This window comes from Telopea speciosissima, chromosome 1 (genome assembly GCF_018873765.1).
Source record: "Telopea speciosissima isolate NSW1024214 ecotype Mountain lineage chromosome 1, Tspe_v1, whole genome shotgun sequence".
NCBI lineage: Eukaryota > Viridiplantae > Streptophyta > Magnoliopsida > Proteales > Proteaceae > Telopea > Telopea speciosissima.
This window is the reverse complement of record NC_057916.1, coordinates 39,207,089-39,225,924: the sequence shown is the minus strand read 5'-3', so window position 1 is coordinate 39,225,924 and position 18,836 is coordinate 39,207,089. Positions and strand designations below refer to the sequence as shown.

The following is an 18,836-nucleotide window of genomic DNA, read 5'->3' as shown; positions in this document are numbered from 1 at the left end:
AATCCCCCAAAATTATGTATTAGAAAATAATGTACTTTGAAACTAATGAGACATGTACTGTTGTGATTATATTACTCCTTTTGTTGTGTTGTTTTCTACAGAATGGAAGTATGCACAATATGGTATCAATATGTAACTAACCGCCATTCTAAAATCATAGATGTGGAAAGGTTTGGGTATTTGGACATGATAAGTGACATCTATAATACAGTGCTGTCATTTATACCTAAAGGAAGGAATGTGAGATTCAATGTCAAATATAAGACACCTGATAGTATTATACATGAGGAAGTGATGAGTGATGCTGATGTACTGAGAATGTTTACCATTATGAAGGACTCGGATTGCATAGACTTGGTCATATATAACCTGGATGTAAGTGAACCCACTGACAATGTGACCATCAATGGCCATTCACTGACAGTGTTGGGTGGTGATATTGCCATTACAAGACCAAGTGCATTAGAGCCCTTTGTGGATCCAATATTGGCAGCCTTAAATGGCAGTACAGTGATGGGAAGTGACAGCCAAAGCAGCCAAAATGTGAAACCTACTACTACTAAGATGAGTCCTAGCAGTAATGTGAGAATGCAGCCTACTTTGAGGATTCATCATACTCATGCAAATCAATCTACTTTAAGGAGTCAGGCTACTTTGAGGAGTTAGCCTAATATGAGGAGTCCTAGCAAGACTGTGAGGAGTAGCTATGATCAAAGTGTTGTTCTTGAACGGAGTACAGGAACTCCTGTTGGAGTAACATTCTACAATAAGACTAAGGCAATAATGAATGCCACTGGTAAGTCATTTAGTGATGTGGGCACTTCTAGTAGAGTAGTGGGCAGTGGAGAGTTTGGTTTTGTTAAGTCTTCTACTCAAAGTAATACACACATAGAGGATACAATTACAACTCCAATACCAACTCCAACTCCAACTGCAACACATGTGCATCATGGTGATACAATCAATGAAGAAAATTCAGATAGTGAGTCATCTGATAGTGATTTTGTGGGTGAAGAATCAAATGAACTCAGTGAGAGTTCAAGCAGTATGGAAAGTAGTGAAAATGAAGAAAATATAGTGGAAGATGAGGAGGTCAGAAAAATTAATACAGAAGATGAAGAATCAAAATGTAGATCAGATGTAGAGGGGGATCCTATTAAAGGGGGTGTTGACCAAAAGAAGATCAATTTATGTGTTGGTCAATCATTTAGATCAGTCAAACATTTGAGGGAAGTGTTAAGAGATTATGAAATCCAAGAGGGGTTTCATACTTTGAAATAGAAAAATGAGAGGAGAAGGTTGACAGGGATATGTGAACAAAGGGGGTGTCCATGGAGGATCCATGCTTCAGTAATTTTAGATGGGATCATTGTTGTAATCAAGTCTCTTAGTCCAGACCACATTGGCAAGGGTGGTCCAAGTAAGAAGAGCATAAATTCTGTGTGGATAGCGAAAAAACTTGGATCTAAACTTAGAGTAGATCCAAGTTTGAGTAATGAGTCTATGTTTTAGATGCTTGATGAGCAGTATGGAGTGCATGCCCACCCAAAACAGCTTTACAGGGCAAGATCACTTGCTATGGAAGAAAATGAAGGAACCCATGGCAATTCTTATCAGAAGTTATGTAAATATAGGGATATGGTGGTAGAAAGTAATCCTGGGACTTCATTTGGGATTCAATTTGAGAATGGGAATATCTATGGACGTATGGATGCTTATGGAGATGTAATAGTGCAGCCACAATTCAAGAGGGTGTTTGCATGTTTTGATGCATGTAAGGATGGATTTTTAAAGGGCTGCAGGCCATTCATAGGCTTGGATGGTTGCCATCTCAAGGGTCCATATGGTGGAGTTTTATTATCTACCGTTTCAATTGATGGAAACAATGGCATATTTCCCCTTGCCTATGGTGTTGTTGAATCTGAAGGAAAAGATAGTTGGTTATTCTTCTTGTATGAATTGCGAGAGTGTATTCAGACAAACTTAGCCACTGCTACAACTAGAGGATACCCATTCACTTTTATGACAGACAAACAGAAGGTATTATAGTTGTTTACTTGGCATTGATTCTTTTTTATTATTTATATGTTGTATACTCTAAGGTATTATAGCTGATTCGAACTGTATGTTTGTATACTCTTATTTAGGGACTTATCGAAGCAATGGGTATAATATTTCCAGAGGCCAACCATAGACATTGTACTTGTCATTTATACAATAATTTCAAGTCAAAATGAGGTGGTGGAATTGGACTGAGGTCTTATTTTTGGGCTGCCAGCAAAAGTTACACCAAGTTACAGTTTGACATGACAATGAATGGGTTGAAAACTGCACATAAAGAAGCACATGACTGGTTGATGAAGAATCCACCATCAAGTTGGGCGAGGCATGCATTTGATCATAGGGCCAAGTGAGACCAAATAACCAACAACATATCAGAGTCATTCAATCAGTGGATTGGACCACTGTGAGCCAAGCCTATTGTGACATTAATGGATCAAATCAGGCATAAGTTGATGAAAAGATTGCAGTTAAGGTATGTGAATGCTTGCAAAGAACAAGGACAAGGAAGTAAACTCACTCCTAGAGGTAAGAAGAAGTTGGATGCATTACAGGAAAATGTCAGATTTTGTAGAGTGACAAGTTCAGGTGGAAATAAATTTGAAGTCTTGGATGGTAGTGGTATGAGACATGTAGTGAATCTTACAAATCGTACCTATGATTGTGGTGTATGGGAAGCTTCTGGGTTGCCTTGTAGACATGCAGGAGCATGTATACATGATAATAGGGGAGAATTGGAGGACTACTGTGACCCATACTTCTATTTATCCACATTTATCATGGCTAATGAGAAGATGATTCAACCATGTCCTGATATCAATAGTTTGGAGAATATTCCATTGCTGCCACCTAAGTTGAGGAGGAAATCTAGGAGACCGAAAAAAGATAGGAGGAGGGAACCTGATGAGCCAGCCAAACAGTAGCGGAGATCCAAATCAAATATTTGTCCTAGATGTAAAGGGGTTGACCATAACATCAGGACTTGCAAAGGTGGTCTAGTTAAGGACAAAACATCTTCACATAGGGTTGGTATGAAGGTAAGATAGTGTGATTTAATTTGCTTCCAATATGTTTATATATTTTCAACATTTTTCATATTTGATGTTTTCTTCATACATTTGTAGCGAAAGCAAAGGAATGACACAGATGATGATATCACCTCCTCCCAGAGGGTAACTAGATCATCACAGAATTCATGTACAACTCAAATTAATTTACAACAGCAAGATCATGTGATTGAAAAATTGACAAGAAAGGCTGCCAAAGGGAGAGAAAGGAGAGCTGCCAAGAAACTCAAAGCACAAGCACAACCATCCAAGTGAACTGATATTTGGTGAGTTGCAGGCCAACATAAATGATTTTATAAATTTGCATTCACTTCTTTGCCTTAGGATAGGACTGACTGACATATCTGTTTTATATGTATCAGGTGCTGCACTTGAGTTAAAGGGAGCTTGAAGGAGCAAAAGCTGTACATGATGGCTTCTTGAATTACTAGTTTGCTTCCCTATTTTGAGAGGATGAGAGTTGGTGCTGGTTTTACAGTTGCAGAGGACATGAGTTTCTATGTAGGATAGGACTCACATAGTTCTGTTCTGTAGGATGATGGGTTTTTTATTTTAAAACAATGGTTTTGTATGGCATAAGACAGTTGTATGATGATTTTACAGTTGCAGAGGACATGATCCACATGAAACAATATGTTTGAAGTGGTTGCACTTGGTCTGATGTTTTATTTTAGTTCCATGATCCAGATGAAACAGTTGATAAATTGTTTTTGTTTTATTATCATATTTTGTTCTCCTTTATGTTTTTAAATTTCAATCTTCAATCTTCAATCTGGAACAGGACTTAACCATGCAAACTCTGTTCCCATGAAAACTAGAGCACATTTGGTATCATTTTTGTTTTGCTGGAATGAATCTTCTATATCTGTTCTCAAGGGCCAACTTTTTCTTTGCAAAGTAACTTTTTTTGCTCTGCCATTTCTGTTCTCAAGCCTCAGTTTGTTCCAGCAGAACAGAGAATGAACTGGTGTTGCCAAATATGTTTCTGCTCTTTCTTTATTCTTGTAAAACAAAGAAAACCAAAACCACTCCTGTAGAGTGTTACTAAACATGCCCCTAGTTGTCGAACTGAAACAGACATCTTTCTGGTTAACTAGTGGTCTGATTTGTAAAATTATGGTCCCAAACACTTCATGAGAAAGTTGAAGAAGAAAATGAACTCAGGTCAAATGACTTGATCAAATGGATATCTAAATAATTTCGTGGTTTCCATTACAGGCCTCTGAATGTAGTGAACAGTTGGTAGTAATAAAAAACCATTATCAGATGAACATTGGAGTGGTCATGTGAATTCAATCTTCATACCTCGGGAAGGTCAATTGAAGACTTGAAAGTAGAGACTGAAAGTAGAGTTTGCTATTGCAGTACTTCTCAAGCTGAAACTTGAAGAAGTGGCTTTTAAAACTCTCAACTCTCTAGCTTTGGTGGATCACCTTTGATTTAGAGTTTTAAACTTTACATTGTCTTTCTCTCACACTGTGTCATGAGTCAGGAGTGGGGTAATCAAGGCCATTCACATCCCATCTAGATCCATATCTTTTGCTAATGCTCCAACCACCACTATAACTCAAAGGCGTTTGCCTTTTTTATCCACTTTAGCTTTGGATCAAGATAGAGAAAGAGCAAAAAAAAAGAAGATGGGTTGGCTTTGATCTCACCAAAAGGGGGAGAAGGGGTTGTGGGCTAGGGAAGGGAAGGGACCCTTTGTCCTTCTCTGTCAAGAGTTCATGTATCAGAGCTGGGTATAACTTTCTCGTGCTTTAGTGGGTCTGGATTGTCTATCATATTCTCTCACTTCATCCTCTCTATCTTGTTTGTCATGTTAGAAGTAAAGCTAAATGTTTTAAATATTCCCACTTGGAGAGGTCAAGTTTGCAATCACTGCCTTCCCCACTTCATGAAGTGCTGCCATGAATGATGATTGATGATTGATGATTGATGATTGATGATTGATGATGGAAGCACAGCAGAGACGATGTTAGCCAAATGGGTGCCATTAGAGTTTACATTAGAAGTGGGAAAACATATGATGCTCATGACCCCACCCTTACTGTACACGTGGTGCACTCATCACTTTCTATTAGTATTGGTCCTCCAGAAATCCTCTTTTCCTTTTTGTTTCCTATTTTTTGGGTTGGAAACTTGGAATTGGATATAAAGCATTTCTTGGATATTTGCTCGTGCGTTAGGATCGCAGATAAAAGTATAATTTTTATCAAGCATTGTAAAGTGCACAAAACCATCACAGGATCATTATCAAGCATTGTAAAGTGCACAAAAGGACTATTACATTTACTACAATGGCCAAATATCTTCAAATTCCAAAACAACAAAAATTAAGTCGCTCAGAACAACTTGACAAGTAAAATCCTCAAAGAAACACAAAACACAAACCCTTGAAGAAACATATGAAAAATAGTTATATTTCAATAAAAACATGTATCCCAACAGAATTTTTGTTCAATTGCAACTACATTTTTCACTCTACTTTGTGCATATCCTTCTCTCCTTCTTTGCTTCTTCTTCGGCTTCTTCTCTGCTCCTTCAACTGATGAGCTTGGTGCATTGCCATCTATAAAATTAACAAAAGAAATGACTTATGAGATAGTATTTAAACTTGGAAAGAAAATGTTGTAAACATAAGTAATACCTCCATCTTTGTGGGATAGTAATCACCAGTCATCATCGTCAGACGAACTGCTCCACCTTCCTCCAAGATGTTCGAACTGTGATAAGAGGAAGCCACCATAATAGTTTTCTTTGATGATATGGTCCACCGGTGGATTTTGAACAGTGTTTTGTAAATCCCATGCATCAAGGGTGGAATAGAGTAAGCATGCAGGGACTAAAGCTGGGCTAATATTATTCAGCTGGCACATGTGGAGCATCTGGTTCATCCATTCCTCGGATTGGTTTTTTCGATCTTTGATCAGGTGATGTTTTAAAACAGATAACACTTCAAAGGAGGGGGTATATTGGATAGTGCGGTAAAAATTAGGGTGGAGGAGGAGAGAAGGGGGCCTATAGAACACAAGATTAATGAACGAATCTGGATGACAGTCGAAGTGGGGAGTAAGGAATGTTAGCCAATATGTCGGAGATCCAAAGTAAGAGAGAAAAGTGCCAAAATGTTGCTGGTTTGGTTGGATAAGGCCTTCGGTGAGGCGGGCAAGGTAGTTGTAAGTATCACTAATATGAAATCCAATGCTGATCCTAAAGACTGCTAGAAGATGCCAAAATAAGCAAACATATTTCTTTTCAAAGATAAAATGCTTATCAATGATAAAGGGGGTAAGGAATGGGAAGTCTGGGTGGCAATAAAGGAAGTCATATTGGATTCCATTTTCCTGGATAACTAAACCAAGGAGTTGATGGAAGGTAGTGAGACTATGATTTATAATGGCTCTGGTGGCAATGATATTGTTGATATCAGCCGGTAAGAAGCAGTGGAGCGTGCAACATGAAGTTGGAGAACCAGAGGATGATGGTCCTAATGGGGGTGAAGGGAAAAGCCATGGGAAAGTACAATATATAAGTAGATACAGGTGATCTGATCTGATCTTGCGAGACAATAATACTGACCCTGTTTCTACCAGAAGATACGTCTCACTTGTCATCTTTCTCAATAAAAAATGGGATGAAATTAAAGTCTATAATGCAATGCCAATGTGAATTGTCAGTTGTGGTCCTCACACAGATTCTTTACTTAGCAGAAACATTGAAGTAAATCTAATGGTATTGAACAGTTGTGGGCACATCAGAATAATATACATCAAGGGATAAGGACTACAACAGAGAAATAAGTCATCCATCAAGTAAAGGAAACAAGCTACCTCAGAGCATAAAACTAAGACTCTGTTCACCAATACATAATGGGATAAATACGCATATACACCCAATGCTAAAGTCTCATTTGCCCCCTCAATTAAGGTAGTAGTGACAACACTAAAGGTGTTCTAGAAAACAGGGAAAATTAGTTGCTTGAAGTACACCCATTTTTTCCATGTTTCTTTGATAATTCCCTCCATGGAGTGTGGGTATTGGTTGGTTCTTCTCAACTTGAAGTACTATTAAGTTCTATTTTGGAAAACCGGGAAAATTAGCTGCTTCAATCAGGGCTTTCCTAATATGTTTCAGTTTTGTCTTCTCAACTTCAAGTACTGTTTCTTTAAAACAGGTGAATGCTAAACTACGAGAATGAAACCAAACCCCTAACGAAGGAACATCGATCAACACTGGATGAGTTCATATTTGATGTAACAGATCTCTACTAACCAGATTTTATAGAAATAAATTCATCCAGCAGATACATAATCAAGTAAAAAAATTGATGCATCGACAGAGAGAAGAATTTACAAGGAAACAGAGAAGAAGATAAAATTAGAGAATATGTTAGAGAACAAGCACTTCAACAAAGGTTCAAATCATGAAAAGTTTGGACTAATTAACAGATCAAAGTAATGCAATAAGACAATATGAAGAACAGGCATTGGCTGAATAAGCCGTATCTGTGTAAGATCTAGCAGATAACCATACTAGCAGATAAACATTCAAATCATTATAGCAACAGAGATAAAAGAAAGAAAGAAAGAAACAGAAACAATGACGAAATGGGAATAAGCCAATACTTACCTCTCTATTTCTCTGAGAAACAATGCTCGCGAAGGTCAAAATCTGAAACCGCAGGGATTCCAGGTAGGCTCTAGTGGGACTCCAAGCCTGCAATCAGGTAGATTTCTGATTGGTTATCTATTTTTTTCTTCCCCTATCTTCTCTATCAATTCTAGGTCAGGTTTTTGAACTTTCTATACCCTGCGGTTTTGCTATTCATCTAGATTATTTCAATTTCAGGTTAGTTCTTCAACTAACTGCTTCAAATCTATTTTTTTTTCCCCTTACCTGCGTAATGTCAAACTGTATTTGAAAAATGGGAAATACAAAAAATAAAATCCAGATTTATTATAATTCAAATAGAACAAAATCAGATTTGAAGCAGTTGTTGGGAACGAGTAAGACGATGAAGCAGAGAGAAAGATGCTTACCTGGGTACACTCCGACGAGTAGCAGCACCGCCGAGATCAGGGTTGCTCCACCGAATGTCTTACAGATCGGAGAGAAGACGACTGGGGGAGAGTTCTTCGTCTCAGTCGAGCAGCAACAACGTGGAAGATGAAACCAAAACCCTAACGAGGAACATCGATCGGGTATTGGCAAGTTGCAGAGACTAGGGAACACTCCGGTTAGGTTTCGATCATGAAAGGGAAAGATGAGAGAGATGAGTGAAAGGGAAAGATGAGAGATAGGCTAGGAAATAAGGGAGGGTATTTTGGGAATTTAATAATTATTACAAATTCATTTTTTAAGTTTTATTTTCTTTATTTCATTAAAGGGTAAAATTGACTTTTCACATGGGCTCAGTTAGTGATTTCCGTTTGCATTTAACGGTTTGGACCAAAATGGCATTATCTAGTGAATTAGGGGTGCATGCTGGGATTTCGAGGGGTCCACGCGGCATTATCAGAAAATTAGGGGTGCATCTGTCCTTTTCGGTCCACTTAGGGGGGTATGCGTATTTATCCCACTGCAAACCATACATGATGGACGGATACCAAGGTGTCCCATACCACCAAGGTAGACCATACATCACATACAATTTACAATCATGCTACATGAATGAATGATGATGTATAGTTTTATTGTTATCCACCTAACAATATAACTAAGTCAGCTATAGTACTATAGCAATACCTTAGGTAGCATCCCCGACATCAGTACCATAAACGGATGGTATACCGGCGATGACAAACCCGAGTTGCGCTGGAAGCCTACCGTACCGGTCTCCACCAAGAGATATACGCAAACCCCCAAGTCAAATCCCGTCCTGGCTTTCGACCCGAAATACGATCGATGCCTGAACTTCCTGGGTGGGTATACCCGAATAACGGTCGGAACCCACGGATTTGACTGACACCTAACCCCCTGTCGGTAAGGGTCATAGTACTGGGTAAACATTTATCCTAGCCAGCATTCACCTATTGAATCAGTGAGGTATGCATGTGCATAGACCAGAGGCCCAGTCCATAGATACCAAAATACGATCGGTAGGCTATCCTCTTGCCCCTCTAGCCCATACGTACGCATACAAGTACGAGATGTGAATACCGAAGGCATTTGGCCGGTCACCATCCTGTTTCCACCTAATGCAATGAACAACTCTAATGCAATTACAAGTAAGACAATCTCAAGCCCAGCACCCACCGGCACTTGGATCCCGCTTTCGAAGCCCTAGATCTACATGCCACGAGTGAATCCATATTATGGAATCCCCAGATCTAGCACCAACCGGCACCCGAGTCCCATAACTAAATCCAATACCATTCGCACCATAGTGCAATAGAATAAATAATATCGCAAGGCAAGAATGTAAAGTCCTATCAACATCTAACATGTATAACGTCCTACATCTTAACGATAATTATATAATATAGCACACATGCATGAATGGCATCCACAAGACAAGATACACAAACAATCCATAAATTAAGATGTTTGTTTAACTCACTCACCTTGATTCTCAGTCAATCGTCAGTACCAAGTTCTTCAAATCGGCGTTCGATGCCAAGTACACCGTCCCACGTACTAATACGTTCCCGAGCTGGGTCAGTCAACCTAAAGGGGGTGTACAACATGGGGAGAGATTAGTGTCTTAGGGCCAGAAGAGTTGGGCCCCATAAGTTATCAAACAAGGCGGAAAATAGGGGACCGGCACATACAGTAAGGCTATGTCATCTGCCTGTCCATGTGCTTGTCCATGTGCCTGTCCCTCTCGGGACTTCTCACCGACAGATCTAGTTTCTCAGCGACAGGCACTTGCATGAGCCTGTCCATGTGCCTGTCCCTCTCGGACTTCCCACCGGCAGATCTAGTTTCTCAATGTCCATGTGCCAGTCTTGCTGTCATGCCATTCCAAGAATGGTTTGTAGCCCCAAAGTCTTGGGCTAAAATGGGGTATTCTTAGGGGTTTTTTGGGGTCTCTTTGGCCATGAGAACAACTCCAATCAAGGTGCCATAGCACACACCCAACATGGGTTTGTAAACCCAATGATTGATTGGTTTTCCTCCATTAAAATACATATGGAAAGGAAACTCATGGGTTTGGGTATTGGGGTTTGGAAGGGTCTTTAATCAATGTTATTTAACAACCTACAACCACACATCTATGGTCTTCCATGAGGGTGGGTGAAACCTATAAATGGAGGTGAATCCTCAACTTAGGGTTCATAAATAGAGAAGGGTGAATGGGGTTCAAAGTAAGAGTAGGTGTCCTTATATCTAAGCTTCAAAGATTAGCCATTAATGGCCTTTTCATTAAGGTAGGTGAAGCATTCATGGCTCATAATTCCAAACCCTAGGTCTATAAATTAGGAAATGAGAGAGAGAGAGAGAGTGCTCACCAAGGTAGGAGAGCAAGCTTGAGTTCCACCTCTCTCCTTTCTTCTCCACGATTTAAGTTTTCTATTGTGAGGTGAATAGTGGATTGACCCCTATTTACCTCACTTTAGTCTTAAGTCATGTTTGGTTGTCTTAGGTCTTTAGGTCTATTTTAAGTTATTAGGCCCATTATATTACTAGGCCCATAATATGATTAGAAGGATTATAAAGTCCTAAGCCCATTCTAGTATCTATATTTATGAGTTATTAGGATATTAACTTACTCCCAATCATCTGTAAGTGGAAACTGGTACACCGGGCGTGGGCCGGGCGGATCCTCGGAATGAGGAAATTCTAGGAATGCACCCTCGAAGATAAACTTTCCCCTATCTTTGTCGATGTACCTATCATTGACGACTTTTCCCGAGTCACGTTCAATAATCTTGTGAGATGGCTTGAGTATCATAGCCCACAGCTCACGAGCGTACTCCGCTCCCGATTCTACACAAAAGGTTCAAGCCAGACCGGTGGTCAAACCGGGTTTTAAACCCGATTTTGGGCACGAATTTAACACGTATTCTCTCTCTCCTCCAACTTTTCAGGGGCACTTTTGAAATTTTATTGGGATAGATTTCTTTTGAAAAATATTCTTTCATCCATGGAAGGTTGAAAAGTCAAAGATGCCTTGATCTCATTGCTTGGAGAAGATATCTACAAAGAAAATGAAGCACAAGTTAGAACTGGAAAGTTATTTTTGTAAAAATAGAAGGTTTATGTAGCTAGGATTCTCTTCTCTCCCTCTTTCTATTTTTTTCTCTTTTTTCCTGAGTCAAGCATTGTAAAGGAGGAAGGAGAAGGGAATATTCCCTATTTTTGAATTCTCTTCTCCCTCTCTCTGTCTCTCCCCTTCACAATTTTTAGAAGGGGAGAGCCCCTAAAATCGTGGAGGCCTCTCTCCCTCTTCCCTTTTCTCCCTTCTTCTCTCCTTCCCCCTATAAATACCCCTTGCCCTTTGGGTTGTAACAAGTTAGTTCTAGTTCAGTTTTTAAGTTAGTTTTAGTTTAGTTTTAATTCAGTTTTTAGTTCAATTAATTAGTAAAATTTCTTCTTCTCTTCTTCTAGTTTTTGGCTTTCTAAGTTCTAGTTGGATTTCATGCTTTCAATTTCATGGTTGTAATGCTTTTGATTCATGCTTTAATTTTATGTCTTCAATATGGTTGTAATAATTCTAGTTTAGTTTCAAGCTTTCTAGTCTAAGTTCCTAAGTTGATGACAAGACTTGGAGATTTAGAAGAGGAAGCCATGCAAGGTAGCAATTTCAGTCCGGTTTAAGCACATCCAGGTTCTTACTCTCTAAACTTTTAAACTCGTTCTCCCTCTCTTCTACCTCATTCTCTCTTCTTCTATCTCATTCTCCTTCTTCTTCTTTTGTTTTTTTTATGTGGTTGTGGTGTGTGGCTGCAACTTATCCCTTCCAATCCGCGTTAGTTTGATAGGTTAGATGGATATGTGTTAGGACGCCAATTTAATTCGTTAGATGCTTGTGAGTTAGGACGTGTTAATTTGTTAGTTTAATTAGTTTAATTTAACACTTTAATTTGGTTCACTTTGCATTACTTTAAAGTGAGTAAAATAGGGTGGTGTATATCTCCTTGAGTTCGATCAACCCGTAGCTACGATTGATCCGTACATTTGCGGTTATTATTTTGTGCAAACAATAGGTTAGAACACATGAGGTCATTGTACAAGAAATTTCCTGATTTGAAGCCAGTGTATAGGAGTTGTATTTATAATTCTAATACAACACTTGAATTTGAGGAGTGTTGGCAGAGCATGCTATGTAGGTTTAATTTACAAGATCATATATGGTTAAAGAAGCAGTTTAGGATACATGAACACTGGGTGCCTTGTTACTATCGTGATACCTTTTTTGCTGGTATGAGTACGACACAGAGGGGAGAGTCAATGAATAAGTATTTTAAGGGCTTCTTCACATCTGCAACACCTCTAAATGAATTTGTTACCCAATATGAAGAGGCTGTGAAGAAAAGAAGAGGAAAAGAAGCTAAGGAAGATGCTGTCTGCATCACCTCATCCCCTACTTGTTTTACAGCTCACAGAATCGAGAAACAAGCCGCTACTGTTTATACGACAAAGGTGTTCAAGGTGTTTTCGGAAGAGTGGTATGCATGTTTTGGTTTGGAAGCAAATCAATGTGATGATGAAATTATAGAGAAGAGGTACAAGGTCTTTAAGAGAGATGGGAATTGAGAGATTGATGTGCAACATGTGTTGGATAATCATGAAACTGATATCACAATTTGTGAATGTAACTTGTTCATTAATAAAGGTATATTGTGCAGAAATATACTTAAGATATATGTGACAACAGACAGATCCCAGATTCCCTCGAGGTATATCATGCATAAGTGGACCAGAGCTGCCCGATTTAGTAACATCCTATGTGTATCTGTACCTGGATCATCTGAAGGACAGCCACAACAACCAGTATGGCTTTTACAAGACTTTGCCAATAGATTTGCCACGGAAGGATCTCTTTCCCAAGGGAGGTTAGAGGTTGCCTTAAAAATATTGAATAAAGGGTTATTACAAGTCCAGAGATTGAAACCGATTGTGCCTCCTACAAGTTGTACTGTGGGACCTTCCAATATAGTTCGACCCAGAATAAATGATCCAGTACGTACCTCGTCAACAAGGGGGAGACCGAGAATACGTCGTTTGCAGGGTGGCATTGAAACAGCTGTTTAGAGAAGGGGTTACCATTGTTCTACCTATGGTGGTACAGGTCACAACATTCAGAATTGTCCTCTGGTAATGATTTCCTTTTTTCATGCAGTCATATATTGCTTTGAACTTCATATTTAAATATTGAATACTGTTATATACACTTTATATGTTATTTATACAATGTATTTATAGGGTACTATGGGAACCTTAGGGGATAATACACAACACAGCATCCTGATTTCACAAAGCAATACATTGGGGGATAATATACAAAAAAGCTACCGAACTTTGCAAATAGAGACTAGATTGGAAAATACACAAGGCATGAACCAATCGGTGCAAATAGATACCTTGAGGGATACTACAAAAGGAAGCAACCAATCTTTTTAAATAGATTTGAATGGTAAAACATTTATGTTAGATATAATGTTGTGGTAATTTTTTTTGAAGTTTTATTTTATTATTTTTTGTAAAAACAGACTTGCTCCTTACTGATTAAACTTGTGATTGTCATGCAGAACCTCCTTCACTAAACCATTGACAGTTGTTGTAATTCTACAAATTTTGTTAGGTCCCATATGGTGAGTGATTGGAGGTATATTGTATGGTGTTACAACCTTGGCTTTCTCTTTATCTCAAGGATTTGAATGAGAAGTACTGGCTTATAGTAATTATGCATCTTATTAGTATATGTTGTTGGTCATTCTATTTCAAATTTTACTCAACCTTCTGTCTTTTAACTATATTGTCTCTGTCTTTTCTGCTCATGTTTATGTAGACCCACTTGTGTTTTCTTGTCATCTGTTTCATGATTTTCATTTGGGCATCATCATCTCAGTCATTGTATATGCAGGTTATGGGCAGTACCATTGTAATCCTGCAAGTTCACATCAGAAAGTTGCTTATGATCAGCCAGATATAGAAGAAGCTCTTGGACATGTCCAATATGAGATCTTATTGGTGTATAGAATCCTTGGATAGTTTCAGAAGAATACTCAATTCCTTTATAATATATTCATTGCCTTTTCATTGAGATTAAACATGCACTTGAAGTTATAGCAGCAATATATTATGTATATCTTAATTGGTAAAAGCATGGACTGTTGAGAGGCATATTATTGTGTCCCCTTGGAGGCACCTGAATTTTATTGCATTTTTCTTTTCATTTTTTAATTATTTGTATTTATATAGCATTAAGGAAATTAACTAGAACTTATTATATTAGAGAAAAACCATGTTATTTAATGAGGGCATTTTTGGAATTATTGGATATTTAGAACTTGCCACATGGCCACTATTGTTGTCTAACAATGAAAGATTAGTTTAAATATAATGATGAATGGGTTAGTTTGAAATTTGAAGATAAATGGTGTGTAACAGTTCACTTCAACATAATCATCTTCTTTGACATTATTATAAAAAACATGGGGGGGAAAAATGAGGAAACCCACAGTGTATTTCCCAAAGCCCATAAATTCAGGGAAAAACTACCTACTTCTCTCTTTTTTAAGTTTTAACCTGAAGAGTTCAAGCTATGAGAAGGTCATATGTGACCCACTCTAAATTCAATCATGTATGGCTTCCACATGGCAAGCACTAGGAAGAGCAGCAGGGTTTCAAAAGTGCTCCATGTTTGTATAAAACAATTCAAACAAAGACATTAAAAATGGTCACATTGGAAGTTTGTTTTGTCTTTGTGTAGCATGAAGGATGGTTTCATGAGAAATGTAAAAACAAATCAGAGTTTTTCAAAATCCCCAAAAACCGCTGATTTTATAATTCCTCTTGAGTTCCCTCACTTTGGACTTGCACAACCACAAATGGATTCAAGAAAAGGAAGTAATAAGTAAGCGTCGCCATTGAAAATCCACTCCCTTGACTTGGGTTTCTTGGTAGAATATAGGTGACATCCAATATACAGCATCCGAAGACCTTGTGATAAGTCTACACTAGCAAGTATCATGGCCTATGGTGAACCACTCAATATATTACCTGGACATAAACAGAAAACATAATATACACTCATCCAGTTTTAGTTCTGGTACTAGGACATCAAACAGAGAACATAATATTTTCTTTTGTTTTTGGTAAGAATTGAGGACATAATTGAATCATAGAAATTTAAAAGGAACAATTGCTTCCATTCTGACCATAGATAAAGCATAGTTACAAAGTCCTTCATGTAATTACAATAAACCATAGATAAAACATACTTACAAAGTCCTTCAAGTAATTACATTAAACCATTTCATGAAAAAAAGATTAATTACAATCAACCCCCATTCACAGAACTGTTCATAGGATCGGATCTGAACTCATGTGCCCACTTGAGTTGTTCCACTAAAGAGAGAAAAGTATGCACAATCAACAAAAGTGGAACATCCTACTGATTCGGGTACATAAGTCCACATCATTACCCATTACCCCATTATCACATTATCACATATAACAAAAAAAACCCCACCAAAAAACCTGTTCACAAATCAAAGTGAAAAACCAAAAACAAGAAATTTTCCACATTGATTCACACAAAAAAAGAACAAAAAAACCATCCACCAAAAAAAAAAAAGAAAAAAGAAATCAGTCCATGTCTTCTTCCGGATCTTCTTCTGGCTCATAATCTTCTTCCTGGTCATCATCTTCTTCATCATTTGCTTCTTCCAATACTATCTCTTCATCAACTTCTTCTTCTGACAGCCCTAGCTCTTCATCATCATCTTCATCATCAGAAGACAACACAATGCAAACTGGTGCTGGAGGGACTGGTATGTCGTCTACTAGAATTGGATTATCATACGAATCACCTACATTAGCAGGTGGAGCTACTGGTGATGGTGGAGCTGGTGGAGCAGGAGGAGAAGGAGTTGGTGGACCAAGTGCAACTGGAGGGAATGCTGGATCAGCTATATCGGTTGGAGCAGGTTGAACTGGATGAGATGGAGTGACTGGTGAAGCAGGAATAGCATTATCTATAGGTGGAGATGGAGATGCCGGTGGAGCAGGTGGAGATGGAGGAGCTAATGGAGCATGTGGAGATGGAGGAGCTAGAGGACCTGGTGGAGCAGATGGACTAGGTACAGCTCCTTCAGCTGCCAAAGCAAGGACCTACATTTCCCTGTGCTTCTGAATACGCCAACATCTGATTGCTGTAAGAAGCACCAGGTTAGGAGCTCTCCTCCTATTAACCCTATGTCGAGGTGCCCTGTTTGGCTTTCTCCTGATACGACACATTAGTCTTGCCATTCAAACACACTGAGTGAAATAAAACAGCAGAAATAAACTATGTACAAAAAAAAGGGCAAAAATTGCAGTTATTAGTAAGGTATGAAAAAATTACATTGGTCCTGTGATACAAAGCCAAGAGCCATATAATACACAAACAAAGAGATATGCTGTGTTATAAAAAAAATGGTGATCAGAAAACAGATTAGGGTGGAATAAACACAATAACATAAACATTTATTACCAAAAAAGACAGAAATCACATTCTGATCTAGGGTTTTTATAAAGGAAACCATAGTTTAAGAAGAAAAAAAATTGCCTCTGTGAAGCAATAGGAACCCGATTACACATAGCAATCACAGTGCATATGAAGAAGCTAAGCTAGTTAAGCAAGCAAGCAACCCACACAGTACATCTGCAAGTGATTTGTCTTGGTCAAATGACGGTTATTGAACCTATTGGAAAACCTTTGGTAGCTGAAAAAAGGAATCAACAAATAGGGATTGGGGGCTTCTGGAATAATATAAGCAGCACAATATGGAATCACTGAGACATTCATGGGAGATATTCCAAGTTAAAATCAGATACCACGTCGCAATCCTAGCGTTTCTATACAAGCCATATTTTTTCTAATTACTCTGTTTCTATAGTTTGTCACTTTCGAAGGCATGTTACAACAGTTCCTGTGTGATCGTGCATTTGATTATTAGAAAAACTTAGTTACAAGAATAAATAGTGTAAGATAATTACCAAAAGATAATTGCTTCGTCCAGCAGAAATTGTCGATAAACGACATATGAAGAAGCTATGAAAGTTCACACAGGAAGCTAAGCTAGTTAAGCAAGCAAGCAACCCACACAGTACTATAGACATTGTTTTACCAAAAAAGTACTATACACATTGCACCAGCAATGGAATCCCCAAGAAACCTGAGTCACAGATTACAGACATCACATCCACCAGTAATGGCTTCCAACCCAAGTTTGGGTTTATGATCATGGCATCAAAGAAGAAGAAGAAAGGGGGCACAACTAGAATCCTTCTCAAGAGTAAGCATTGAATCTATAAAAAATTTCAACATTGATTCTGTAAACATGGAAAGACCAGCAATAGCAGATCTATTAACATTGTACAAACTAAATAGAACAGAGAAAAGAAAATCCAGATTTCTCAAGTAGTACATGTAAAACAAAATGCTGCCCAAGTTTTTCCAATGATTTTTCACCACCAATACTAACGTAAGAGACTAAAAAATCACTCTCTACCTGAAATGGGATGAAAGAAGACCCTCAATCCACTGAATCAGACACTACACCCAGTTCGGTTTTCCTGTTTAAACCTCAAAAAATTTGATCCAATAAATCGAATTCCTATAACAACTAAACCAACCACAACTTACAGATTTATAGCAAACTAAGGGCTTCTTGGGCTTTCCCAAGGTGCCCAACAGAAATAATATTTTTTCATGTAAAGAGAAGACAAATTATCTCTTCCTATTGGAAGATGTATGGACTAAAGATTAAAAATTAATCTTTCTAATCATACCAGTGTAAGAAATGTAGTTATGCAAGATAATCAACTTTCTAAGAATTCAAAGATTAAAAATTAATCGAATATAAATGTCATCTGATCACATCCTTGAGGCATGCAATAAATCCATAAAACTTAGGTCCAAACTGCAACCTTCTCTAGGAAGAGTAATGCTGTAATTTGATATCTCTTAAGAGCCATATAAAGTTACTCCGAAATAGGAATCCGATTACACATAGCAATCACAGTGCATATTTGTAGGGTAATAACCGGTTAGATATAGCAATCACACATAGCTACAGTTACACCTAAATCAGTCCAAAATGTAGAAGTGACGGATGGCCGAGAAGTCCAAAACCTCTCCATGATCAGTTTCTAAACCCCCAAGTATCTGTGGATTATCGATCCAATTAAGCCAGTAGGCCAGAGTACCAATAAATGATAGCTACAGTAACATCTAAATCAATAAGAAAGGGGGGAAATTGGAAAAATATCAAGGTCACAAAAAAGTGTATAACCAATAGATTAAAGACAACAGAGAAGTATTGTATGAAACAAAAAATGGGAACATCCGAAATTCATCAAAAGAAGGAGAGATTTTACCTTCAAGCAGTCAATTCCAGCAAGCAATAAAAAAAGATTAGGGTTTCTAGATATTTATATCAAGAGAAGAAGATGGCTGGGAAACCCTAATCGTTCTTTCACAACCCATTTTCAGTAAACCAGACATTCTGATCTCAAGTAGAAGAACAAAGTACTAACAAAAAGGGCACTGTG

General features: G+C 38.1%; 1 protein-coding gene across 1 annotated transcript; it reads left to right on the top strand.

Moving 5' to 3' along the window:
* Window positions 1-12,290: 12,290 nt before the first annotated feature.
* Window positions 12,291-12,830, top strand: LOC122649268 (protein FAR1-RELATED SEQUENCE 5-like). The gene has a single exon (XM_043842593.1). It carries the CDS (start codon window positions 12,291-12,293, stop codon window positions 12,828-12,830), a length of 540 nt encoding a protein of 179 aa, XP_043698528.1.
* Window positions 12,831-18,836: the final 6,006 nt, after the last annotated feature.